The 26,274-nt window shown below is 50.5% G+C and overlaps 2 protein-coding genes and 1 long non-coding RNA gene across 5 annotated transcripts in view; 1 reads left to right on the forward strand and 2 right to left on the reverse strand.

The window, feature by feature from the left end:
* Positions 1-436: 436 nt before the first annotated feature.
* Positions 437-16,831, reverse strand: ABCC10 (ATP binding cassette subfamily C member 10). 2 transcript variants are annotated; one of them, XM_052806216.1, is made up of 21 exons: positions 16,635-16,831; positions 14,308-15,676; positions 12,811-13,038; positions 12,444-12,600; positions 11,594-11,733; positions 11,031-11,110; positions 10,717-10,888; positions 9,613-9,711; positions 9,190-9,379; positions 8,729-8,806; positions 8,143-8,334; positions 7,576-7,711; positions 6,979-7,174; positions 5,849-6,192; positions 5,520-5,689; positions 5,120-5,211; positions 4,372-4,625; positions 3,901-4,046; positions 3,322-3,419; positions 3,010-3,122; positions 437-954 (listed from the first exon to the last, which is right to left on the reverse strand). In XM_052806216.1, exons 1-21 carry the CDS (start codon positions 16,793-16,795, stop codon positions 819-821), a joined length of 4,551 nt encoding a protein of 1,516 aa, XP_052662176.1. In that variant the 5' UTR covers positions 16,796-16,831; the 3' UTR covers positions 437-818. The 2 variants fall into 2 exon arrangements, with proteins under 2 accessions (XP_052662176.1, XP_052662175.1); XM_052806215.1 differs by having other exon boundaries at positions 5,051-5,211.
* Positions 16,832-22,817: 5,986 nt separating this feature from the next.
* On the reverse strand, positions 22,818-24,707 carry LOC128150213 (uncharacterized). The gene is made up of 3 exons (XR_008237973.1): positions 24,444-24,707; positions 23,580-23,811; positions 22,818-23,132 (listed from the first exon to the last, which is right to left on the reverse strand). It is a non-coding gene; the product is annotated as an uncharacterized LOC128150213 (long non-coding RNA).
* A 594-nt stretch (positions 24,708-25,301) lies between these two features.
* Positions 25,302-26,274, forward strand: part of ZNF318 (zinc finger protein 318) — a 28,861-nt gene continuing 27,888 nt past the window's right edge. For both annotated transcript variants that reach the window (XR_008237972.1, XM_052806214.1), the window contains exon 1: positions 25,302-25,756. Coding sequence is in view for 1 of the 2 variants with exons in the window: in XM_052806214.1 (XP_052662174.1) it covers positions 25,400-25,756 (357 nt within the window). In the remaining variant the exon portion in view is untranslated. The remainder of the gene's footprint in view (positions 25,757-26,274) is intronic.

Consider the following 26,274-nt stretch of genomic DNA (forward strand, 5'->3'; position numbering starts at 1 on the left):
GGACAGTGTAGCAAAGGTGTGTACCTGCTAGACATTGCCTTTAGAGTGTTGGAGAGAAGGGGAAAACCCAAGACTGAGTCCAAGGGTGCCAATGGGAAGAGCAATCTGATCCTAAAACTGAAAGCAGCTGTGGATTCGGGCAGCTAGGAGCAGGGCAGGAGGGATAGGGAATTTCCCTTGGAAAAGTGGTCTTGAAATAAACTAGCCTTAGAGGCCTTTAATGTAATCACATTCTGGCTCTTCAGGGGAAGGCCTTCTCCACTGTAAACTGGAGGAAGAGCAGCAAAGTCCCTGGGTGCAACCTTCTGGGCTTGGAAAGCTCAGCGTCCTCTGAAAGTAGTTGGGAGCAGGCAGGGTTGTCCATGCAGAGAGGGCACCACTCCTGTATCTCACAAGGAAGTCTGTGTCTGGGGCGAAAAGGACACAGGGACCTAAATAACGGAGCTTCACAAGGATGTTTCCACTTTATTTTAAATTGCACATGTGAGACTAAGTTTCAGACTAGGAGTCACTGATTCTTCAGTGAGCAGAAAATCCCTCTGTAATCTCAAAGGGGAGCCTTGGATCAGAGCAGTATCCCACCAACCAGGCTTGCATGGCCCTAATCACCAGGTGCCATCTTCCCTACTAAAGGAAAGGCCGCAGTGCCATGCACCCTCCCATCCCTGAGGACACACAATTGCTGTCTGCAGGCAGGAATAACCCCTTCCCTCACCTCAGCAGCTCCTGGCCCTGCAGGGACAGGGCTGGTGGCTGAGGCGAGAGGAAAGCCAGGCACAGAGCCAGGGGGGCTGCCTGGGCTCAGCCCAGGAGGAAGGTCACTGCTGCCCGCTGTGCAGGAGGCGCTGGAACAAGGAGCCATCTTGCTGGCTTAGGTGGGTGGGTGAATCCAGCTCTGCCACTCTCCCAGCTTGCATCACCAGCACGCGGTCTGAGTCCAAGATAGTGTTCAGTCTGTGGACAGCAAACACCAGGACACACATTGGTGGATCTGAGGAGAAACCCTGGATACTGCTTCCCCTGCTGTCAAGGGGTGGCCCAAGACGCACCCAACATCAGGATCTGTGGAGCATCTCCCTGTGCACGCAGGGACACACTGCAGTCCAGCTCTCCAGAGAGCCTCTGCAGACTGCTGAAATGCCCCACCTCTTAAGAGAGCCCAGTGATGCCTCTCAGCTGCTGGGCATGGCAGGGCACCAGGAGCACAGAGGGAAGCTCTGTGGAGTGAGAGCTCAGGGCATGCCTGATTCTGGGGTTGCACAAGATGTCTCTGTTCCTACAGAGGAGTTATTGAGTTGCTTCTGTTTGCCCCTACATTTCCTCACCTACCACCTCCTAAGAGCAGCAGAAATGGGCTTGTGCATCAGCTGCCATTGCCCAGCAGTCTGGCATCTTTGCTTACGCTGCCACCACCAGTGGATTTGTAGTTGCCAGACTGCCAACCACAGCATGGGCAGCACACATATGCACCCAGTTCCGCCCAGACTGCTAGCAGGGCAGCAACCTCTGGCCCTGGGAAGGGAAGACAGGGCAGCAGGAATGCCTTTGTACAGTTGTGCACTGTTCAGTGCAAAACTACAGCCCGACAAAGCTGCAAGTCACAAGGAAGATGCTGCACAGGATTTGAGCAGGTAAAAAGCATTATGGAGTTCAGGACTCTGGTTACACATTCATCCCCAAAAGAGTGCCAGGCTGCAGCACTGGAAGTGACCTGGAGGGGCAAGGGACAAGTACTGAGTCACTTCCCATCCTAGATTTCACCCATCCAATCAACGGTTCACCTGAAGCTGAATGGCATGGGAGAACCATGGGCACAAAACAACCCCATCACCACCTCTCTCTCCTTACTGCTCTCCCCCATCTCCCTTCATCCCAGTGGAAGAGGGGCTAGGGCCATCTTCAACCCAGTCTTGCTGCCTAGCCTTCTGCCACTCCTTCCTCTGCTGGTTCTCCTCTCCAGTTACTCCTCCATCAGAGGTGGCCTCTCCCCACCCAACCCAAACACACACCTCAGCCCACGGTGCCCTTACCTTTCTACTCTATTTATGTATAATATCCCTAGTGCAGGAACCATGTTCCCTTCACACACCTCCTGCCTTCCTCCTATCTGATGTATTTAACAAGATCCACTTGATTCACTTGCCAGGCCCAGCCCACCCTGCCTGTCATCTATCACTCCTACTTCTGTGCAGCAGGACACCAGCCCCTGCTCCCTGCTCATTTGATTTTTATTTTTGTGGTAACCTTTGTGCTTTGAAAACGCCCTCCATACAACTGCATAACCCTCCTCCAAATTCTCCTCTACTTGGCAAGAGTAAGAGCACCGCCTAATGCAGATCCATCCCTTCTCAGTATCCACAGTATTCATCTTTTGCCCTTCTCCCTCTGTCCGCAACCATCTACTGCTCCTACTCTTACACTAAATCTCTCAGCTGTGGGGCAAGCACTGTTGCCCTGTCCTACCCAGGCAGTGTCTACCTTGCCTGCACCGGGTGCAGGCTGGGACCAAAACTCAGGGTTTTGGGAAACAACTACCCAGCGTTCTGCCTCCCCTGGCCAGGAGCTGCCTGCAGTCCTTGGTGCCGCCTGCCCCGCAGTGCCCTCTACTGAGCCAGAGGCACTTGCTCCTCCCGGGTCTCCACGCTGCTCGTTTCTGTAGGATAGCTCATCATTGCCCCTTGCCCTAATTTGGCAGAACCACAAGGTCCGATTCACTCCCCTGGTCCCAGTAGGCAGTGCCCAGGAAAAGCCATCTGCTATATGATGCGGCGTTTTGCCCTTTGCTGTCCCCCAATTTCTGGGTACAACGTTTTCACATCCAGTTTTTCCCAGCACCCAGGGGCTAATAAAGCAGAAAAGGCGAATAGGCAAGGTCCAGCCTTTTGCACTTGAAAAGCCACATCACAGAGATCTGCCTGCTCAGCTCAAGGCCCGGGCATGGCAGGTGCAGCCACGACTCCCTGGGAGTGGTAGGATGAATTTAGGTGCAGAGTGCTGCTTCCTCCATACCTGTGAGCAATCGTCAAAACAGTTTTGTCAGCGAAGCGCTGGCGGATGGTCTGCTGCAGCAGCTGGTCTGTCTTCTGATCCACACTGGCTGTGGCCTCATCGATGCACAGCACCTGCCAGGGACAGAGAGTGAAGGGAGCTCCCAAGCGCCACAGGGGAGACCCCAATCCCTGCCCAGAGACAGCCTGAGAAGGTAGCACAGGACGTCTGTTCCTGTCACACCCCCAACTCTGGAGCGCTCTGCTCTGCTGTCCCCATACAGCCATCAGCAGCTCACCCTCCCCCTCGCTCCGATGGAGGCAGGGCACTCACCTTGGCCTGTGTCAGGAGGGCTCTTGCCAGACACACCAGCTGCCTCTGTCCCAGGGACAGACTCTTTCCCCTTTCTCCCAGCTCGCTGTCCAATCCACCTGCAGGGGTCAAGCTCAGCAGTCACCCCACCAGGCTCTGCACAGGGCCCCAAATGGCTCCCCCAGTCCGGGGTTTTCCCAGTAGCACTCAAAATCCCAATCGTGGTTGGGTCCAGGCCTTGGGAACCAGAGCCTTTACACTTGGACACAAATAACATCTGGCACAGAGATGCCACACTCCCCTAGAACTAGGGGCTAGCTTATCCTTCAGGCTCTGCTCTAACATCCACTGGGGCCTGGTCTCATCAGCAAGATCCTGCCACCCAACCCATCACCTGCCAGTCCCTTGCCACTAAATCTCAAGGAATACTACTGGGACCCACTGACCAGTTCCCACCCTGGTCCTAGTGTGCCCTCACCTAACCAATTCCCTACTGCATCCACCTGGCCGCTTTTCCTCAGCTCCCTGACTGAGCTGAGGCCTTCTCCCCTCTTCCAGCACCAGGGCTCACCAGCTGCTTCTCACTGGGTTCAGACTCACCCATCTGAGTAACAGCATCCCACAGGTGGCACTGCTCTAGCACCTCGTGGAGCTCAGCATCTGTCCGTTTTCCCTGGGGGTCCAGGTTCTCTCGGATTGAGCCACTGAACAAAAATGGATCTTGGGGGATGATGGCCAGCCTAGATCTGCAAGCAAATGAGAGCTGAGGGCTCATGGGGTGGGTTCAGCAGAAAAGCAAAGGCCTATTTGGTTTTTTTTTTCTGGGGTGGGGTGTCTTGGCTTGCTGCATATCTTAGAGGCACAGAGACATGGGTCACATATTTAGCCTGTTTCCTTAGCACAGCTGTTCAGAAACAACAGAGCAACTCATAAGAAGCTGCCACAATCAGACAAGAGGGTGCCATGACAGTAAGTCCTTTGCTCCTCACTCTTCCATTTGGCATCCAACCACTGACAACTCTCAGCCTCCAGGCCCACCAGGTACCCTCCACTCTGCTCAGCCTTCCATACCTCAGCTCTTCCAAGCCCACCAGCTGGTTGTCAACACCATCCAGGAGAATCCGGCCTGATTTCAGCTCCAGCATGCGGAAAAGGGCCAAGAAAAGGGTGGATTTTCCAGATCCTGTGCGACCCACAATCCCCACCTTCTCTCCGGGGTAAATGGTGAAGCTCACACCATCAAGTGCATTAGGCAAGCCCGCTCGGTAGGCCAGGACTACTTGCTGGAACTCCACAAGCCCCTGGCTTGGCCAGTCAGCAGCAACCTAAGAGGGATACCCAGGTGAGACAGGGTATGACTGTGACCCACTGTCATCTTCAGCCTCACGTCCCCACAGGCCAAGCCCCATCCATCCCTTTGGATGGTAGCTTGGCTTCTGAGCTGACCCAACGCACAGCCCAGCTTCAATTCCAGCCCCCTTCCTAGGCTTGTTTTTCTCTCACAGCTTAGACCTAGCACATGTTCTGGTCTCCTACCCCTTCCTGTCATGCCAGCCTTCACCAACTTCTGCCAGAGACTCACCCCCCCCCCCCCAGGGGATGTACTGGTAAAGGATGAGTGATCAAGGTAGTTTCTGTGGGTGAGGGCCCTCCACCCATTCACTGGAACTCTGTGATTTCCCCAGGAGGCAAGTGCAGGGCACAGAGCCAGAAGATAGGCCAGTCACTGAGAACATATTCAAGCTTTTACCTGGACCAGTTTATCATGGGGCTCTGCGGGGATGTCTGTGGTGTATTCTTCTGTCCGCTCCACACTCACCATCATGGTCTCTGTCAGAGTGAAGCTGGAAATGAGGCCTGAGAGCAGATTTGTGACAGCCAGGGCATATGAGAGTGCCAGGCCCACAAGTCCTGTGAGGAAAAAAGCATAAGCAAGAATGTTACTGGCAGGGAAGGAGCTGGGATCTTGGTGGCAGGACAAAGAAACAAGGCAGAAGTCAGCATTCTGGAGCCTGGGATCCCACTCGAGGATGGGGACACACAGGAGGAGGGAAGGACAGGAGCTGAAGCAGTACACTGTGGGTGACCTGTAGAGGGGCAGGGAGCAGGAGCTCTGGATCTTATCCCAGTGTAGGAAGACGTGCAGCTCTGGGCTAGGAGATGAGGAACCCGTGGGCCACAGCCTAGCGGTGGGCATAGAAGAATCCCTGGCAGCCTACCTGGATTTCCCAGTTGCTTCTGGTGCTGGATGATGGCAACTCCTGCAATAGTGGTAACAACAGCGACCCCAATCATCTGCAACCGGATGTCCAGCCACTGCATTGCTGTGTTGCTGGCAAAGAGGCAGCGCTGGTTCTGCTCCAGATGCAGCTGATTCTCCAACTCAAACCTGGCAGGCACACAACAGAGGTTCGCACCACTCAACCTCCATTCCTGCTGCCCCAGACTAGGGGCATTCCTGCCACCCTATAACCAGCCCCACATCAGGAAGGCCCTGGTGAATAAAGCCAAAGCTCTGGTTCTCTGGGTGCCCTTTCTTTCTACTCACCTCTGTGTTGCCCGCATGGCTCTGATGCTGCTCAGGCCCGAGAGGGTCTCTGAGAAGTGAGTGTAAACGGGAGACAGGGTGACACTGTAAAGGCGCTTGAGTTCCCGGGACGTGCGCCGGTAATAGCGCTGGATGGAGAAGTAGAGGGCAGCTAGAGGGAGTAAGACCAGACCAATCCAAGGGAGGCCATAGGTGATTATCACCAGCATGCCCAAGAGCCTATACATGTTGGCCAGGAAGATGTTAAGGATAAATGGCAGGCTGTCATCCACGCAGTACAGGTCTGAGGAGAAGCGGTTCAGGATCCGGCCTGCTGGTGTGGTGTCAAAGAAGGTGACTGTGGCCTGGCAACAAGGGAACCAGAAAGTAAGAGCCAGTCAGCTGCAGTGAGATCCAGCCACAGAACAGCACCCAGGAGAGCAGCACCAAGGGAAGCAGATAAGGCCACAGAGGGGTGGCCACTGGAGCCCCCTTCCTTTCCTCAGCTGGAGAAGAAATCTCAGACTCCAAAGCCAGCATCCACTTGCAGCCAAACAACTCATGCTGTTCGCACGGTAAAAGGAAGGAGCCCTTCCGTGGTGAATGGCAGACAGCTACCAAGATAGCAGTCACTCAGATCCCATACTGGCCCACCAGTAGCCAGTGAGACAATCCTCTAATCCTATCTTCCAATCCTCTAATTCTAACTCTAGCCCAAGGATCCAAGGAAGCCCAAATCCTAAAGAAAGTTAACTGGCATATACCAGCATCATCCCTACATCTTGCTTAATGACTCCTTCCAGTCTCATCTGAATCTGAGCTCATGATCCTGCAAAAGCTACTTTGATTCAACTGGCCCTCATCTTGGCTATATAAGCCTAATGAGCGAACAGATGGAGGTGGCAGCCTTAAAACACCCCTCCATGGAATGGAACAAGCCTTACAGGACACATTGTGAACCCCAGCTCACTGGCCCCTTGTGCTGGCTGTGGTGCAGCCCTTTTTGGATATAGTCCGACAGGGAGCTCATCAGCTAATACCAGCAGAAACCCCAATCCATGTCCCAAACCCTTACTCCCAACTATGAGAAGAACATTAAGGCAGAGTGACTTGCAGGAGCCCCAGTCTGCCTTGGACTTTCTGACCATTACCTTTAGAGCCCTCTGGAGCAGTCGGTTGTGAATGACAGTGGCAGCACGGATAGTGCCATAAGCAAAGAGGAAGGCCCGAAGAATGGTGAAGAGGGAGTTGGCCCCTGCAATGCTCCCATAAACTATCAGGTAGAAATTCACATCCAGGGAGCCATTGGAAGGGACTGGGGTGGTGTCCAGAGCTTGAATGGGGGAGCTGGAACACAGAAGGAGAAAGATTATGAATCTGCCAAGGTCCCCATGACAGTAATTTCACAGACAGGGCATGAGAACCCAGGAGAACACTCAAGGGGATACCAGGATACTTCAACCTGATACTCCTGTGAGAGACCACTTGTTTGGCATGGTGGGACAAACACTCTGATTACTATGCAGCTAAGGGTCTTCCATCAGCCCCAGGCAGAAGCCCTTTGAGCACCTCATCAGGTCAGAGATTTTGATTCTCTTTCTTTGTCAAAGCAGCCACACAGATCCCCTGCAGTGGGGTGGTCAGTTTATCCCTGGTCTCAACAAGGATCTTCACAGGAAACGCACTTAAGGGCAAAATGGGAGTGTGTTTCCAGCTTTCTTTGGCATCTCCTGACCAGATTCACTTACACAAGCCCAACAATGGAGAAGAGAAGCAGCTCTGGGGAAGGCGGGGAAGCTGAGCAGACCATTACAGAGGTATTTGCTGTCTGGGATATGCTGGAGATCCAGTGTGACAGCCACCAATCTGAGATATTTCTGGATGCTACAGAGAAAGACAGACTGCATAAAGAGGGATTCAACCTTTGAATCAGCAAATATGAAGCAGAAAAGCTGGAGGGGAAGCTTCTGGACAACTTCTATTATTGTCTCACTGCCCAGTCTAGTCTTCCCCTGCCTTCATTCTCCACTGTTAGTAGTAGAGCAGAAGCAAGGGAACAGCCTTGAGCTGCAGCAGCAACAGGGCACTGCTAGAGGAGCAGACATGCAACTGCAGCAGTGAGACATAAGATCCTGTTCCCACATATGCCCCCTCCCAAACACACTACTTTAGTTTGGGGAAGAGAAAAGGGGTCTTCCTGCTGCAGGGAGAGTGATTAAACCCCTGGCCTCTTTTCTTCCCTGGACTTCACACAACCCAGGAATGAGAGGAGAGGAATGTCTAATGAGAGATGTGCTGCTGGGCCACTGTCTCACCTTGCATCAGGAGCAGCGAGAAGAGGATGGATAATGCCAAGCAGCTGCCCACTGCCAGCCAATATGCCTTGTACACCTGAAAAGCCACAGCCCCTTCTTTCTTCTCTTCCTCCTTGTGGACAAGGTGATAGTGTTGGGTTGATTCTTCTGACCCTGTCTCTACGGCCTCTTCTTGGACCTGTTCATCAGGGGCTGTGGGAATGGAGACGAAAGCAAAGGTTAGTGTGATGTAAGTTCCTCCTGCAGCTGCTTCTTGCTGTGAAGAGAGCAAGTCTAGGCTATGAGGAAAACTTTACTTCCCTCCTCTCTCCTCTTTCAAGACAGGTGCACCAATCCTGGCAGACCTTCATCCAAAGCTGAACCACAAGTGGAACAACAGATTCAAATACTGCTCCAGACCAATACCCAATGATAAGTGGGCATCCTCTCCCTCTATGCACACACTACCCACAGATCAGCACTGCCACAGCAGAGCAAGGTGGTGGGAGCTCTGCTCTAAGGTCAGCAGCCATCAGGTACAGGTTCTGTCTGGGTGGTCAGCTGAGCTATGTTGCCCCAGCCACCCTTAAGCTCGCCAGGTATAGACCTTTATCCTTCTGCCTCTTGTCCATATCCTTGAACTTGGGGAAGGCTTCCAGGAGTGGCAGGATATCAGCTGGTGTACCTGTGAAGAGACATGCAAATTCTTTAGAGTCTGCAAGGAACAGATGCCAGCTACTCACTGCCTCTTGCTATGAAATGGCCCAGTTTTGTTCTCTCATAACATTCCGTATCTTCTCTCACATGACCTGCACCCTTGAAGGCCCTGCTCCATACAACCTGCTATGGCCTTCTGCCATATCAGCTCCCCACCTCTAGGGCTGTCCTATTCTATCTGCATCTGCACATTGCCTTCCACCCCATCTTTGCCCACGTGCAGTGTCCTCAAACTCTTTATCATTGGGTTCCCCACTAGTTAATCCGACTCCCTTATGTCCATCTTTGCTCAAGCCATTCCGAGGCTGGCACACAGGCACAAATGAATGCCTGAGAAGACAGCCAGTGTACCTGTCTTAGCTATTCTGCCATTGTCTACCAACAACAAGGCATCGGCCTTCTCCAAAAACTCCGTCCTGTGGGTGCAAAGGATCCTGGTCTTGTGTTTGAGAACTCCGAGAATGCATTTCTGCATAAGATGGTTCGCTACATCTGCATCAACAGCAGCCAGGGGATCATCAAGCAGGTAAAGCTCTTTCTCCTGAGAGGGAGAAAAAAGACAAGGATACAGCTGCTGGCCCTGCCGGAGCAGGTAGTGCTGTAGAGAAAAGTGCAAGTACCTCTGTGTGGCACACTGCCAGCACCTTTAGGCCAGCACAATGCGGTTTAAGACCTGCTGCCAGAGCACATTGTACAGTTGGGTGCTTCCAGCTTCTTTACATCTAACTTGTCACTGGGCACTATCTGCCACAGCATGACTCCTTTGCTATTTACCTGGTAAACGGCTCTGGCAAGGGCTATTCGAGCCTTCTGTCCCCCACTGAGTGTCACACCATTTTCACCCACCTCTGTCTGGTCACCTGCTGGTAAAATCTGAAACATTCAAGAAAATCCATTTAGAATGGACAGGAAACTACTGGGAACTCAAAACCAGAACACTGGGGTCCCTCTCCTGTCTCTGGCAGTAATTCCTTAGGGTGACACCTTACAAAAAATTAAACAATGCAACAGTCTACACACTGGTTCTGCAGACAACTGGCAAGCTTGGGATTTAGGCAACTAAACTCTCTTACACTCCAGAATAGTGTGGCCACATCTGAACTACCCATTGAGAGTAACTTCTAGTCTGAGATAACTCTGAAATTGTGCCTGGGAATTTTCTGGGACAGCGAGAGCTGTGCCTGCACCAAAATCATACTAGGGCCCATCCATACAGTTTAGCAGTAAAAACTACAAGAGTTTCAGTAGCTGGAAACAGTTTCCTCTTCATTTGGAGCATAGGCATAGTCTACTACTTCTCAAATAAATATCTTGCCTTTACAGACTATTCATAGCTCCTGCCAAAGCAAACAGGAGCTCCTAGTGCTTGGCACTTCAGAAAATCAGGCATCAGGTTATAAACTGGGAGGAGAAGGCTAGCTTCCTACCATATATAACAGGCAGGTTTACTGGCTAATACAGCCATAAGCCTCAAACCTAGAATATGTGTATTATTGACATGGGAGGACCACAGACTCAGCCCTTCCAGATCCCAGGGAAGTTCCTTCTGATCCAAAAAAGCATCAGCTGCTAACAGGTTCTGCCTGAAAAACCTGGCAGTCATCAGCTCTGCAAGAACATCTCCTTTCCCCAGGATCAAGAGCTTTTGGCTCAGCAGCGGAAGAAACCATCCAAAGTGCTACCAGCATGACTTCACACCTTAAAGAACCGTGGGGCAAGGTATGGTCTGGTATTGGTAATCAGAGTAACGCTATGTGATTGGGACATTGGAAAAGCAGTCTATAGCCTGAAAGAGTGAGAACTGCTCCCAGTGAGGCTCAGGCTGGATGCAAAAGCTGGCCAAGAAGGCCCAGGTGGGTTTACAGTTTAGGCACTCACGTTCAGGTCCTCGGAGAGGGCACAGGCCTCCACCACCTCCTCGTACAGCCTGGCATCATATGCCCGCCCAAAAAGAATGTTCTCACGGACAGTGGTAAACTGTATCCAAGGCTCCTGTGTAGCCAGACCAAATCCTTGCTCCAGGTCACAAACATACACTTGTCCACCTTGTCTGCAAGCACACCAGAAGTGGGTGGAAAGGGCAACAAAGGATAGCTGTTGGCAGATCAAAATGGCCTACAAATAGGGATAGCGCTGGATAGTCCCTGCCTGCCGTGGCATGGAAGGCAGGAAGAAGTCTTTAGGCTACTTACTTAATGAGCTCTCCAGTGATGGCTGCAAGCAGAGAGCTTTTGCCAGAGCCGACCTTCCCAACAACCCCCAGGAGCATCCCCTGCAAAGGGAAATGGAAAGGAGCAACCTGATGGGCTAATACAGGGTGGCTTGTCCAGATTTCTTGAGCCACACGTAGCCTGTAAGAAAGCTGACTGCTGTCTTAAACTGGGGCTATCTCACAGGTTCAGCAGCAGAGCTAGGTACAGTTGTTGGGTAAACCGGACTCTTGATATGGCAGGACACAAATCTGCAAGGAATGTTAACTCTGCAGCTCAGCTGTGTTCCCTGCCCAGTCCTCTCCTGCAGCAGTGGTAGAAAGCAGAGGGAACTGGTTCATCTCTTGTCTGTAAGCCATGCTGGGATCTCCTCCAGCACCCTTCAGCTCTGAGAGATGTGATATGTGTCCTGTGCCTCTTGACCAAGAGAAGATTTTGATGCACAGCTCATAAGACCAGGAAAATATGAAAACATGCCACCCCTGCTCCATTATTTGGCTTCTCTAGTGCTATTCTTCTCTGTTACCTCCTGCATCCTTGCTCACCTTTCTCACTGACAGGTTCTCAATGTGCAGTTGCAGAGTGCCTATGGAAGAGGGCTGCCTGGTGCTTTCCTCCTCAACTGGTGTCCATGAGAAGGCTGCACATCGCATCTCCATGGCAGTAGCAGTACCTGAAGGGCTATCTGCAAGAGAAAAGCAGCACAGCATTGCACTACTATGAGAAGGCCAGAAAATGAAAGGCACCCAGCATCACAAATATTATCAGCTTTGTTCCCAAATGCATGAGACCATGGACAGGGCATCGCCATGATGACTTTGACCCAACCACAGAATGAGATGCTTGCCTACTGACGTGTCCTTGAACTTACAACTCCCTCCAACCCTCCTGTCTCCAGCTCCCATCAGACACACAGGGTGACCTGCTGGCTGTCAGGGAGACACTAAGGATAACCTGGTTTTATTATTGTTGAAGGTAAAAGAATGGCAGGAAGCTGGCAAAAAGCAAGGAAGGAGAGAAAGGGAGCTGAGACAGCTCAGGAGAGGGGCATCCATTCAAGCCTTTCTGCCAGGCAAAGCCAAGGCTGTTGATGGCTTCAGTGTCAGAGGAGCTTTGGACAGAGAAGGGAGCAGCATGTTCTAAAGGGACACTAACAGCAGGGCCCTGCAGGGACAAGCAATGGCCTAGGGTTGGTAAAGAGGAGTGTTATAGCCTTGTCTTCCATTTTCCACAGAAATGGAGTGCCTTCATTCTGCATCTGACAACCAAATGTCTTGAATCATGGGGTGACAGCCAGCTGCCCTCCAGTACTGCCCCTGGGCCTCACACTTCAGCTCTCTGCTCCAAATGCCCCCTGCCCACAGTCCCAAGCCCAGCAGAGTCCTTCGCCATTACCTAGGGCATAATAAGCTTCCACGTCCTGGTCCGCGAGTTCAAGGAAACGCTGGATTCGATCCAGGGAAACTTTGGCTTCCAAGGTCCCATTCAACACCCATGGGAAGCTATTGAGAGGGAGAATAAGCATCTCGACAAGGGCCAGTGCTGTGAACACCTGCATGGGTAAGGAAACAACCATGAGTTGGAGGCAGTACCTCCCTTACATCCTGTATCATCCAAACAGCTTCACCAGTGAGAGCCTGGAGAGCTGTGGGGAGACACAGGCTGGGTTTATTTCCCAAAGAAGACGTCTCAGGACTGCAGCCCCACTGTAGACTGTCCTCTCCACAAGACAAGGTTGGAGCTTTCCGTACTACCTACTCACCTTTGTGGCAGTGAGCTGGTGACCCAACAGGACATAGGTGATGAAGATGGCAATGGAGACAACAACAGGCAGTGCTGCCCACAGATACACGCACACAGCATCCAAGTACTTGATGGCTCGTAACTTCTGCAGCTCTTTAGCCCGGCAGGCATTTATTCTAGTGCTGAAGTGCTTCTCCCAGGCATAATACTTGATCACACGAATGCCACACAGGAACTCTGTCATAAGCTGCAGGAAAGAGGAAAAGCACGTAGAGCAACCAGTGCCTGCCTAATGCACCAAATCCCAGCTAGGCATCTTGGCTGTGGCCAGGTTTGCTGTTGCCTCCTGCTAAGGGCCAGGCTAGAGATACCAGGAACCATTTATTGCTAACAAAGACATAAACTCAAGTGGCAGCTACTGGGAGCTTTGTTCTCACTCATTCCACCAGCTTCCTCAGCCACCTGTGCTGTGTACGGCTCAGGAAAAGGCAAAATATTACACTACTTCCCAATTGAAGGATGTGTAACACAGGTGACGGGATGTGTGGAATTACTAGCTCCAGCCTCGGTGCCATTTACCTACTTTGGCCTGACAGCGCCTTGAGGTAGTAACAGCCGACTCTTAGGCCCACTGCTGTCATGACACAGCTAGTCTGCGTCCAGAGCCTGGCTGGCTCACATCCAGCAGCTCAGCTGTCCCTGCAGCATGCTGTCCTCTCATTCCTGCTCTCAGGTCAGCAAGTGCAGAGCAAGCTGAGATGTGTCTGTACCCAACATGAAAGAAAACTAACAAGAGAGAGTTCACTCAGCAAACCAGTCTTACAATAATTGGAGAAAGTCCAGCATACCCCATACAACTAGATGCACCTTCTGTTGGGAAAAGAAATATTTTTAAAGCTCCCAACAGTTCTGACATGGAGTTGACTTATGTTTCATGCTTCCATGGAATGGAAATGGCAAGTGAAGTGCTGTCCCCTCACATTAGAGATACAAGGCTGAAAGGTGGGAATCACATGTTCAACATGCGTTGAGGAGAGAGATGGCACTGCAAATATGCAAAAAGCAGTGGAAAAGATGACTGAGGGTGCCAAGCTTGGAGCTATGTAAAACCACTACATCTGTGATCATTGCCTTTGTCCAGACTGCAAGCCACCTCACCACTGATAGCATTACTGGAGCAATAGGACGGAAGCATCTCTAGAGGAAGCAATCAGGAGTCCTACCTTAACTACTACACACAGAAAAGAAATCTGCAAGGGAACCTGAATTAACCCAGGGGGCAAGACAAGCATTAGAGGTTCACTGTCTTGTGGGTGGTGAAACTGCACCACCCTGAAACACTTTTGAACCAAGTGTGTCTGTGTGTGTGTGTGCGCCCCCTCTAGCGTTTTTCCCAACAGCTGTGATTCAATTAATCTGCTTTGGATCATGACAAGTGGCCGAAAAGCCAATGTTCTAGGGACAACTGGGAAGAAAAAATATCAACAAACTCAGAGAGCCACCAGCTGTCCCTCACCTTGACCCGTGTGTCCTTGTGTTTCAGCATCTCCTTGTTGTTCATCATGATGCGGTTAGCTATGACCTTGTTGATGGGCACAAGCAGCAGTGCCAGAGCCAAGCCTCCCAGAAAAGCTACCCCCACTTGCTGGTAGAGGAGGTAGAGGGTAATGGCAAACTGGAAAGGCAGGCTCCACACCTCATGGAAGCTGAGGCAGAAGTTGACCAACCTACCGGTGTCCGTGCTCATGAAGTTGACAATTTCCCCCACAGTGAAGCAGGTAAGGCTGGTGCTGCCAACACACAGAGCCTTGCGGTAGATGGCAGAGACAACGGCAGCCCGCACCATCAGCGTCACCTTGTTTACCTCGTAGCTGAACTGGTTCCGCAAGAGAGCGCCCAGGAAGGAGCCAGCAAAGAGCCCAAGGGCATAGAGAACCCCATGGCTCAGAGGCTCCTGCCGTGACTCCATGAAGTTCACCAGCAGGTTCAGAAGCAGAGGACCCGAGAAACCCAGCAGATTGCTGGCCAGCTTGAGAAGTCCGAGGGAGTAGAAACGAAGCCCAAAGGCCGCATGAAGGACTGAGAAGAGTTGCACAGCCTCCTGGGCACGGTGAGAGCTGTCCAGGGCATCGCTACTCCCATCGCCTCCAGCAATGATTGGGCTAGTAAGAGACACTGTCTCCTCCTGTACTTGGTGCGGAGCTGCTGCCTTCTGCCAGCAAGAGTAGAAGTGATCACACACCCTGGCAGCCTGGAGCTGGCGAGGAAGCACATAGACATCCTGTGGCTGGTTCAGCTTCCATTGATAGCCACATTTCATAAGAGGGTTCATCCAAACATAAAAGAAGCGTGAGAGCCAGCTCTCACCATCTTCTGCCACTCTCTGCTGATCAGGCACTGGGATCCCTGGCTCTGAGATGAGCTGGTCTTGTTGGCAGGAGCAATTGATGGAGAGGAAGTCTTGCCTGCCAGCGGTGGGAAAGAGGTAGCTGATCACATACACAAGCAGAGAGGCCAGCTGCAGACAGAGAATGGCGAACCTGGAGGAGGCAGCAGGGTGGGGAGGGGACCAAGCTGTCCCGCTTTGGTAGTACCACACCAGTGTGATGATGAAGGAAGGTAGGGGTAGGAGAGTGAGGAGAGCCAGGGCCACAGGGCCCCTGGTAGAGCCGTGAATGGACCTGCAGAGCATGAGAAGAGCGAGGCCATGCGTGAGCCATGTCAGGGTGGCAGTGCCATTGGCCAGCACTTCCAGGTACACAGGGCCAAGCTCTTGCTGAGAGACGGTGGCTGGGATGGTATCAGCAAGGAATAGGCCAGCAAGTACAGAGGAGGCAGCAATTCTGCACCCCCAGCCTGGCTTGCAAGGCACCCTGGAGCCAGATCTAGAGGAGGAAAGAGCAGAGAAAAAATTTACAGTTGAAATTCCATCACCTCTCAGTCAGTACTCTCCTTGCTTTCCCTCCTCTTCCCCCCTTTATCTGTTCACTCTTACTTAACCTCCAGGATTCACCTCCCTAGATTTGTAACTTTTTCAGACTGTAGGGACTGCTAAACTACATCAGGTCAATATAGCCCAGTATCTGATCAATACCAGAGATTCAGATGCTACCACAGAATAGCATTTCTGTACAGATATTTGTTTGCAAACTGTGATATTTTGTGGTCAAATCAGACTCCAGTCCTTGAGGATTAACAAAAAAAAGTATATTTAACCTCTTTAACACAAATTCTGGATGATCAAATTCTCTGTGTTACATCTCTGATCCTTAATTTCTCTTGTCTTTGTGATACTCTGTCTAGAAACATTATTTTTATCATTGTTGGTTTCAGTGACACTGTGTATGTAAAGTCCATAATCTATTGCCCAACAAAATATTTCATTATCACTTGATTCATTATCATTTGTGGCCTTTCAAGATCAGTGAATGTTGCCATGTTTAGGAATTTCAGAAGAGGACAAACAGAAAAACAATTTTTGGTTTCTCTGAACCCCTTATTACCTTATAGACATCTTCCATGCCACCTTGGATTTATATCCCCTCCCAGAAGACTCCCAGTTTCCCCAATCCCCACTCACTGAAATTCTTTTGAATTATTTGCTGTGATTTTACGCTCACTACTTTCTCTATTCCTTCTGGATTCCTTTCTGCAAGAGAGGGACCAGAGCTGTACACCATACTCTGAATTAGGACAGATGCTGACAAATATAATAGCATTATAGTATTGTGTCCTTCTCTAATTACATATTCAGCACATTATAGGGAGATCTAATTTCCAGCCTTTCCACCCCACCTCCAGTCCTGCATAATAATCAAGAGCTAGACAAGTTAGTTGTCATACCTTGGAGTGCCAAGGAAGCAGGCACTGACCACTGCAAGGATCACATGAGGAATCACATTTAATGTCAGCTGATTAAAGCAATGGCCAATGCTGCCATGAACCCACACAGGGAGTGGATCTTCTGGGCTGGTCCCACACAAACCAGCCAGGATGTTCTCCATCCTTTGTTGGGAATTCAATGTGAGATACAGGAGTTCCTAGGGTAGAGAAGAAAAAATAGCATGAGGTACAAAATGAAAAAAGTACAGCCCCAGTCCAAGGCAGACTGCGATAAGAAATGAACGTAAGGCTAGAAGCAGCTTCCTGGGTCCCACAGCCCAGGCCCTGCTATTGTGCACTTGCTATGGTATCATCTACTTTACAAAATGATCAAGCTCCAGCTCAGAATAACTTATGTTGTTTGTCCCCTTAGGTCATTCCGGGACCTCAATGCTCTGGGAATTTGAAGCTTTCTGCTTATTTCCAGGCTGATTTTTTCCCACAGCCAGTTCATCCTTTGAAACTAACATCAGGAAGACTTTGCCTTTCTACTGATCACTTTGAAAAATATTTTGAGCTGCTTAAACAATAATGTATCGATTTTATTTCCATCTTCAAAACAATTCCCACAACGGTCCTGCTTAAGACAGAGTGTAACAGCTAGCATCCACCAGATCGCAGGGGAGGAAGACATGGGTGTCCATCCAGAAAAGCAGGCGGTACCTGCAAGCTACACAGGACAGGGGAACCAGCAGGACTCTGTCCTTGCCAGCTTTACAGCTGGTCCCATCTCCAGCCTGGGACCGGCTGAGACCCACAGGCCCGGCACGCAGGAACCGGGCACTGCACCACCAGAGCCAGGGGACGGGGCCCTCTCATGGCGGCCCTCCCGGCCTGCGCCGCTACAGCCCTGGCGAAGGCCCAGCCCGGCGACCGTCTCGCTGGGCCAAGGGGCAGGCGGAAAGGCCGGCACGTGGCCTGCAGCGGGCGGGACCCTCCGGGGACACCCCCCCCGGCCACTCCCAGCGGGGCGACGGGCACCAGCGCCGCCACCCTCTCCCCACGCTCCCGCCGCACGCCCAACTTCGACCCCCGCCGTACCTCGGCTCGCCCCGCCCCCCGCCTGCCGCGCTCACCGCAGGGGGAAGGAGAAGGCGCAGGGCCGCCCCGTGCGCCCCCTCGGGGGCGGGAGGACGCTCTGCAGCCTTGGCACCGGACGGGGCGGGGCGGGCGCGGCCTGGCAGCGCGGGTGCCCAGGGGTCCGGGGCGGGGCCAAGTACCAGGCGGCGGAATGAGGGCGCGAGTCAAACCGGGCGATCAGGCCCAGGGAAGGCGCTGGGAGGCGGGAGCGCCAGGCCCCGGCGGCGGCCCAGGCCCGAGGCCCGGCCGCAGGCAGCCGGGGAGGCGACGCAGACGGGCCCTGGGCTTGGGAGCGGTTGTCGTCTCTTCCCAAGCAGCTCCAGCTGAACTGCCTTTGAAGTGCCGTGCCGTGCAGCCGCTGCTGCCGGGTAGGTGGCAAACCCAAGGGAGTTCAGGGGTTCGGTCAAAAGCGTGAGACCAAGATAAGAAGGAGAAGCAAACAAATTAAACACATTCAGACTTCTGTCTTCCAGTTAAGAACAAACTAAAAATCGAGTCCGCAGTCACAAACAAACGTGATTTTCCCCAAAATTCTTCTAGTTCCTTCCTGGTGATCTTATTTATCCCTCCCCTCCTTCTCCTATCATGCTCCCTGAATGTTTTCACACCCACACCCACCAGACACACATTGCAGACTTGCAGTGTAACCGAGTCGACCAGCACAGGAATATTTATGCACTGCTGTGCATCCAGAAGTCAGCACCAACAGGTATAGCCCAGGCAGTACTTTCATGGGTATAAATGTGCTTTTATAGGTACAGTGTTCTTTGCTCGTAGCAGATGACATTAACGAGAGCACTTTGCCAACAATACATCACTATACCCAAAGTGGCAGAGCTCTCCTAGCGCAGCAATAGCCATATAAAGCAAGATCATTATGTTAACCTAATACAATAATCTGAATAACATAAGCTATACAAAACTACTCAGTTTTACCTGAATTGTGCTCAGTCACTATGTCCGGAGCATAAACACACATGCAAGCAGCGTCCCCAGATACGACGCTCAGTTGTTACCACAAGAGCACGTTGCATTGGGGGGTGACTAGATGCTCAACTTTCCAGCTGAGAGAAAACGAACCCAAGAGGACATCCAGCCTTATCATACAATAACAGGAGCATGCAGTAAACGTCACCACACCATCTGGCAATTTTAGCTGCTGCTGGTGATTTTTATAGCAGGTGCTCTGGATGCTTCACTTTCCCAAACCCTCCCTCAGTACTCTCTCTTCCCAGAGAAAATTAGTGTATCCCTGTAAATAATTCATCACAGGCAGCAAACTTTACTTTCAACCTGCAGCTCATCAGAGATACAATAAAGCATTCTCTGAGCTTAGAAGTGTTATCAGTGGGGTGCTGAGCCAGAAAAGTATCAGTAACATTCCTGTCTGAGAAAACAGAGTGATCTGGCTGAGGCAGTGTGAACAGCAGAGATAAGAGCGAGAGCTTGGAGGCCACAGTACCCTCTAATCCTAGTTTCCATGAAAGGAGCAGGAGAGTGCTGTTTTCCTAAACCTATATATCTGTATCTCCTATTGTCCTGGTTTTGGCTGGGATAGAGTTAATTTTCTTTCTAGTAGCTGGTACAGAGTTATGTTTTGGATTCAGTATGGGAATGTTGATAATATTGATATTTTCAGTTGTTGCTAAGTAATGTTTAGACTAAGTCAAAGATTTTTCAGCTTCTCATACCCAGCGAGCGAGAAGGCTGGAGGGGCACAAGAAGCTAGGAGGGGACACAGCCAGGGCAGCTGACCCAAAGTGGCCAAAGGGATAGTCCATACCACAGGACACCATGTCCAGTATATAAACTGGAGGGAGTTGGCCTGTGGGGCAGATCGCTGCTCAGGAACTAACTGGGCATCAGTTGGCAAGTGGTGAGCAACTGCATTGTGCATCACTTGTTTCATATATTCCAATTCTTTTATTATTATTTTCACTTTATTGTTGTTATTATTATCATTATTATTTTCTTCCTTTCTGTCCTATTAAACTGTTCTTACCTCAACCCACAAGTTTTACTTCCCCCCCCCAATGTTCTCCCCCATCCCACTGCATGGGGGGGGGGAAGCGAGCAAGCAGCTGCGTGGTACTTTGTTGCTGGCTGAGGTTAAACCATGACACCTACATATCTATATCTACCTCCTTGTTTACTTGTTGTCTCTGAGGATGCTGATTTCGCACAGCCCCGAAAGTAATCTTTGCCTGTGTGTCAGAGTTGCAAGGCTGCCTTTTCACAACCAAGCTAGCTTCTGATGTCAGATACAGAAAATCCTGTTTTGGACTAAATTAAGTTAGTTAATAATTTTCTACTTCAAACAATTCTAATAATACCTAGAGAAGTAGCCAAGATCATTCTGATCCTTTCTATTCTTTCCTGATCGATGATACATCCTTCTTGGCACAAAAACGAACCACTGACCCAGCAGAATGAGCTAGCAGTCAAAGTGAGGAAGGGGTACCTCCCCAAACGACCACTGAAGACCACCTGAGATCCCCAGACATGTGGAGAAGGCATGTGATGTGTCATGGTTATATAATCCTATGCATATGCATTAGATAGTTTGAATATGTACTAGGTAGGAGTAGTTTAATAAATCATATGCAATTGTTACTGTTATACAGTACACCTGATGAATCTGGTGTGCTTGATTTGTGGAAAGTCCACTGAGCACCCAGGCCTGAATAAAAAGCAGTATCTCTCCAGAGCGTGAGATTGGTCTATTGCACACCAGGTAACGAATCCACTTTTGGGACAATAATACCATACACTGTGTGTATTTGGCCAGTCTGCTCTTTCTCCCACAGGTTGTCCAAAGGTTTCTAGAATAACCTTTCCTGTAGAGACCTTGATAATAAGTTTTATGTCCTCTCTGCTCAAGGAAGCTTCCCTTCAAAAAAATGTTGCGAAAACAGCAAACTCTCAAGACAGCAAATAGGGAATGTGTGAAGCTGGAGCATGAGCTACACACAAGTGAAACTTTCAGATTTTGTGGTTCTGATGTCTTATTTATTTCCCCCTCCCAAAAAAAAAAAAAAAAAATATCAAAACCACCCCCCCAAAAAAACCTCAACAACAACAAAACAACCACCCACACACTTCCCCTGACTTAGGATACCAGAGAAGTTGTTCTCAGATGTGAGGACAAAGACCATCCTCTCTTTCTTGAGCTAATCATTCTCAGAGCTCTTCCATTTCAGCCACATAGCATTCTAGTGTTCTTTTTCATGTGCTGCATTCTGCTTGCTCATCTCTCCTAACCTCTTCACATTCAAAACAATGAACTCTTCCACTTCAACTGAAAGATGGACAAATTTCAGATGCCAAGGATCCCTTTTTGCTCCAGACAGCATTATCTACACTCATGGGAAAACAAACATAAAGGATATTCACAAAAAGGAACCCTAGGAGAATACCAATCCACCCTAACTGATCTGAAATCACTGGTGCCTGTTCTGCATAAGTACATTTAAATGGGAGCACAGCAAGAATCTAAATAGCTGTTCCTCCTTTTGGCTATCTCCCCTCTTCCTGAATATTGCTGCCTGTGACGTTTACTGCTATGTATTTGACTGATTTAAGATGTGCGCCATGTGGAGTACAGGCTTGTCAGTATATTACTTACAAAGTACCTTGTGCACTATAAATAATCATACACCTGACATTTATCAAAAAAATCAGAGCATTCAAAATGGAACAAACCCCCCAACATCAGGTTTAATTTAATCCACACCCACAGGCCAATGCAGGCCTGATTTTATTCATTGTCCATTATTCAGAGTTTTTTAACGCTCTAGACTGATATACTCACAGTGAGGAAGAGCTACCTGGCAAAGGGAGACTACCCCCCCCCCCCCCCCCCTTCTCTTACCAGTTTATTTTGTAACAGATTACTTAATACCCTTCCCAGGATTTAGAGTCAGGGAATGAGTGTAGGCTCCATGCCCATTCCACTTCCCAGCTAAAAGTAAATATTGAGCCAAAACAGAAGCCAGACTAGACAAGCCTTAAATTCACAAATATCAGCCTTGTAATTATAGATGTAAAAATCTCTGAAAGCAATTGTCTGTTTGGATGCATTTTCTGTGCTCCCAGCCAGGGCTCTGCTATCAGCTGAACCATACTCAAATTCCATGACATCATGACCACGAGCTTGATTACTTGGCTCAGTCCAAAACTTTTCATGAACAGGCTGCTTTGCCTGGACCTGAAGACACAACATACATATTTTGCCCTGTTTTCCAGGGGAAAAATTAATGCAAAGTTCAGAAGACAGAGGAGTATCTTCCACTGCACCTTCTCACAGGGACACTCATTTTGTAATAAAAACACAGAAATTGTCTTTGTTCTTATTAGTAGCCTAGCCATTTAACATTAGAGGGAGTACTGCATGGTCATCTCATGCCCCTGGATCTAGTCTTGACTCAGATGCAAGAAGGTAAAAAATTATAATTAGGGTCTTATATTTTTCTCTGTGATGGTACTGCTTTTTAACCTAATGATCCAACCCAAATTAACTTCAATTGTGATTTCTGTTTACTTGTTTATACTGAGCCACTGCTAACTTTCCTCATTCTGTTCTTTTCTTTCTCAATGTTGTTTGCTCTGTGACTTTATTTGAGGCCTAATGAGAACTGGGATACCTCATTACCCCAACATTGCCCTCAGCATCCAATTAGCTAAAATTTCTCCAAGCAGCAGCTAACTGCAAGTTCAAAGATGAGCTTCGGAATTCCAAAGAAGAGTTTGGGAGCTGAACTTGTAGCAGAGCAGACTGACTGGCACCTCCTTTGTCCAGTGAGAGTCTGGAGCATCAGTTGCAGGAGTATTACAAAGACCTCTGCAAAGCAGGTAAGGACCTTGCCTGACTTTTTCAATCCCTGAGACAAACTGTAGCACTTGCTCCTGCAAAGATGTGAAAACTCAATTTGCTGTGCACCACTGGGCCCAAATTTCAGTACTGATTTTAGGAATAATTTAACTGAATCCCACTATGGTGGTCCCTTTAAAAACTTAACTCAGTAAGGCTTGTGATTGAAAGATGACACTACAGCTAGTACAGAATGAGTTTATAAATTGTAATTGTAAAGTGATGCTCAGTAAGATGACAGGGTGCTACAAAATGCTAACGAGCACTGGTCAGTCAAGTATTTTTCTCCAACAAGTGGAATTTTTCCTCTTCTGAATTCTTTTAACACCACAACACGTACGCCGTTTGCTTTCTTTTTACCATTCGTTCCTTGAGCAGTTTACTTACTGGTGTGCAGACAGACATTTTAATGAACTTTCTGAATAGTTATTGGTATCTGGATTCCTTCACCTTCAAAATGCCACTGAAATCTATCACCAGAAACCACCAGGACATCTCCTCTAGACCTCCTTTGGATACAAGGCAAAAAGTTAGAAAATATTTTCATGTTCTGGCATTCTGCAAAGCTTTTAGATATTGTATGCATAACTATATAAAACTGACAGAAAAAAAAAAAAGAATTTGCTGGGTTTCTTGGGTTTGTGGCTTTTTACTCTTGACTGTTTTGAAACCAAACTCTAGTTTAAAACTATTTTTTAAAACTGATGTAAAGAAAGCAACAACATTGAAGAGATGTCCAAAACCAAACAAGTCCATTTTCTCTCTCTTGCTATGCTGTTTTTACTTATTTCAATTGGTGAAACTGAGCGCTTGACACAGATGCCTGACACTAATGCATGAAAATGTGGGTTTCCTTTTAATGAAAAAACAGAACGCATTTGGAATAATAGTATATTCCTTATAAACTACTTGGATGTGATCTACAATACAAAACTACAGGGGAAATTCCTACTCACATGAGTTTTGTAGTTACCATAAAGCAGAGCTCTGTGCCTCTTGAAGTGTCACCAAGTCTGCTGCTTAGGGTAGTTAGTTGCAACAGGTTGAGCGAGCATCCATTGCCTCCACCGTCATTGCATTTTGCTCCCACCAGAAGCAGATCCACAGTCTGCTGGGCATCTTCAAAGATGAAATTCTTATCCCAGGATACTTATAATTAAATCAAGGTCACTGATGAACATTACCAACCTTAGGAGAGAAGGGGGAGGAGTGGACAATGGAAATAGAAAATAAGATAGTCTTTATATAGCTCGTGCTTATTTTGATGATTGGCGTGAGAGCGTATTTCCTGAGCCTGTGTAGTGGTGCACTCACTCAGAAAATGCCAAGGTAGGGCAGTTAGTTTTAATACACAATTGTACCCAACCACTCCCAGCAGAAATACCTTATTATAGTATCAGACAGACCCCCACCCATGAGCCTGCTGCTCTTTGTTGCTGCTGCTGTAAGTAGTATGCTTCAAATGGTATGTTATGTTCTAGCAAATACATTCCCCCAAAACACAGGCAAAATTTCATCCGAGTCTGCAAAAATTGATTGGGTCTTCAAATACAAGCCCTCACACATCATCTAGCTAATAATAAAATACAAACCTAGCACATGAAACTTCTCCCAGTTTCTAAACAAGGTATGAAGGCTCAGGAATTTGGGAAATTGAGAATTTTATCAGGACATTCATTTCTCTGCATTCATTTCTTTCTACTGGTAGCCCATTTCACTTAATTGAAAACATTCTTCCTCCTCCTCACCAGGGACAGCCCCCAGCATGAGCCAAGAAACATCTCATGCTTCACTTAGAGAATCGAAACTGTCATACTCACTTGCCTGCACTAAGCATGGTTGGTAGCAGGTGCTCAGGTGAGGAGAGGGAGGAGGTGAGAAGCAATTCCTCCCTGTCATGTCATCTCAGCTCCTGGCAGTCACAGCAAGGAAATTTGTTCAGAAATTTTCTAAGCTAGAGGCTCGGGCTGAGCATTACATCTAGCCACCAAAGATTGTTCTTGAACACACTCCTGCTTAAGGACAATACCCACACCACCAAGCTCCACAGCACAGTGTAGGGAAAAACAAACAAACAAACAAAAAAACCCAAAAAACCAAACCCTTTTGCTTTTAGCTTCAACCTAGACGCTGCTATCACCCCAGGCACACACCAAACTGCGGCAAGGCCCGGCCGAGGCCCACTGCCTCACGGCCCACCGCCTCACAGCCCGTCCCTCAGCGTCTCCCCTCAGCCTCCGTGAGGAAGAGGGCGCCCAGGCGAAGCTCCCTTTTGCCCTCCCCACCGCCTTCGCCCCCCACCCGCTCTCCCGATCAGGAGGGCTCCCGCTGAGACGGGCGGCGCAGCGGGAAGCCCCGGAGGAGAGGCAAACAGGATGGAACAGCCGGCTGCGCGCACCCGAGCGTGTCCCCCTCACGCCTACCGGGGAGCAGTAGCGCGGAGGAAGGAAGCGGCGTCCCGTACCATCGAGCACGATAGCAGCAGCACCCACCTCCCGCCAGGCTCCAGGCCGCCCACCACACGTGACCAGGGCCGGGCGGCCGCCATTTTCTGCGGGCGTCCCCAAGGAACGCCTCCCGCCCCCTCCCCGGTCCGGCTCACCCCGCCCCCTCCCCCCCCGCCGGGCTCGGGGGTGCCTGGCTCGGGAGCGCGCGCAGGGCGGCCGGCGGCGCGCACGCGCGGCGGGGGGGGGCAGCCGGGGCGGGGGGGGGGCCAGGGCAGAGGAGCTGGGGCGCCCGCGCAGGCCGCCGGGACCCCCGGGCCGCCGGCGCCATCATGTACCGCTCCAGCAGCGGCCGCTCCGGCCCCTCGTCCTCGTCTTCCTCCCACCGGCTGAAAGAGGGCAGCTCGTCGGGGTCCCGCGCCTCCCGCTCCAGCACATCGGGGCCGGGGCCAGGCCGCGGCCGGCCTCCCCCGCCGCCGCCCGCCGCCGCCTCTGCCTCGCCACCGCGCTCCGCTTCGCCCCGTCCCCCGCCGCGCCGCCACCGCTCCCCGTCGGGCCACCGCGGCGCCTCTCGCCGATCCCCGTCGCCGCACCGCAGCAGGAGGTTGCCATCGCCGCCGGGAGGACCGGGGCCCGGGGGGACCCGGGGCCGCCGGGGGAGCGAGCACGGAGACGGCAGCAGCAGCCGGGTAACTACCGCTGTGCGCTGAGGTCTCTCGGTGCGGGGCTTGCCCCTTCCCTCAGGGGCTGTCAGGCCGCGGGGTGTCCCCGCCGCCTCCGCGGCCCCCGGAGATGGCGGCCACCGTCCCCCGCGGCTTGGCGGAGGGTGTCTCTCCCGGCATCGGCCTCCCCTCAGCGGTAGCCCGGCCGTGCCCTGGGGTCAGTCCGTGTCGCCGCCGGCGGAAGGGCGGGAGCGGGGGGCAGCGGGGCCAGGGCCCCAAACTTGGCGCGGCGGGGTCCTTGCAGAATTCCACCGGCCCCGGGCTTTCCTTGTGCAGAGGGAAAGGGCGATTTCCCCCCTGTTTCTTAGAGAACCCAATGGAAAAAAAAAAATCATTGATTTCCATTTTAAGTAATGTTTTTCCTTTAATTTCCGTTACATTTTTATTTCTCTTTTATCGGCTAGAGCCATTTTAGATAAGGCTCAAAGATGATGCTATCTTTTGCTAAGGCAAAGGATGTAACTAGTCGCTTTCCTCCATTTAAC

The sequence above is a fragment of the Harpia harpyja genome, chromosome 13, assembly GCF_026419915.1.
Source record: "Harpia harpyja isolate bHarHar1 chromosome 13, bHarHar1 primary haplotype, whole genome shotgun sequence".
In the NCBI taxonomy this organism is placed as follows: Eukaryota; Metazoa; Chordata; class Aves; order Accipitriformes; family Accipitridae; genus Harpia; species Harpia harpyja.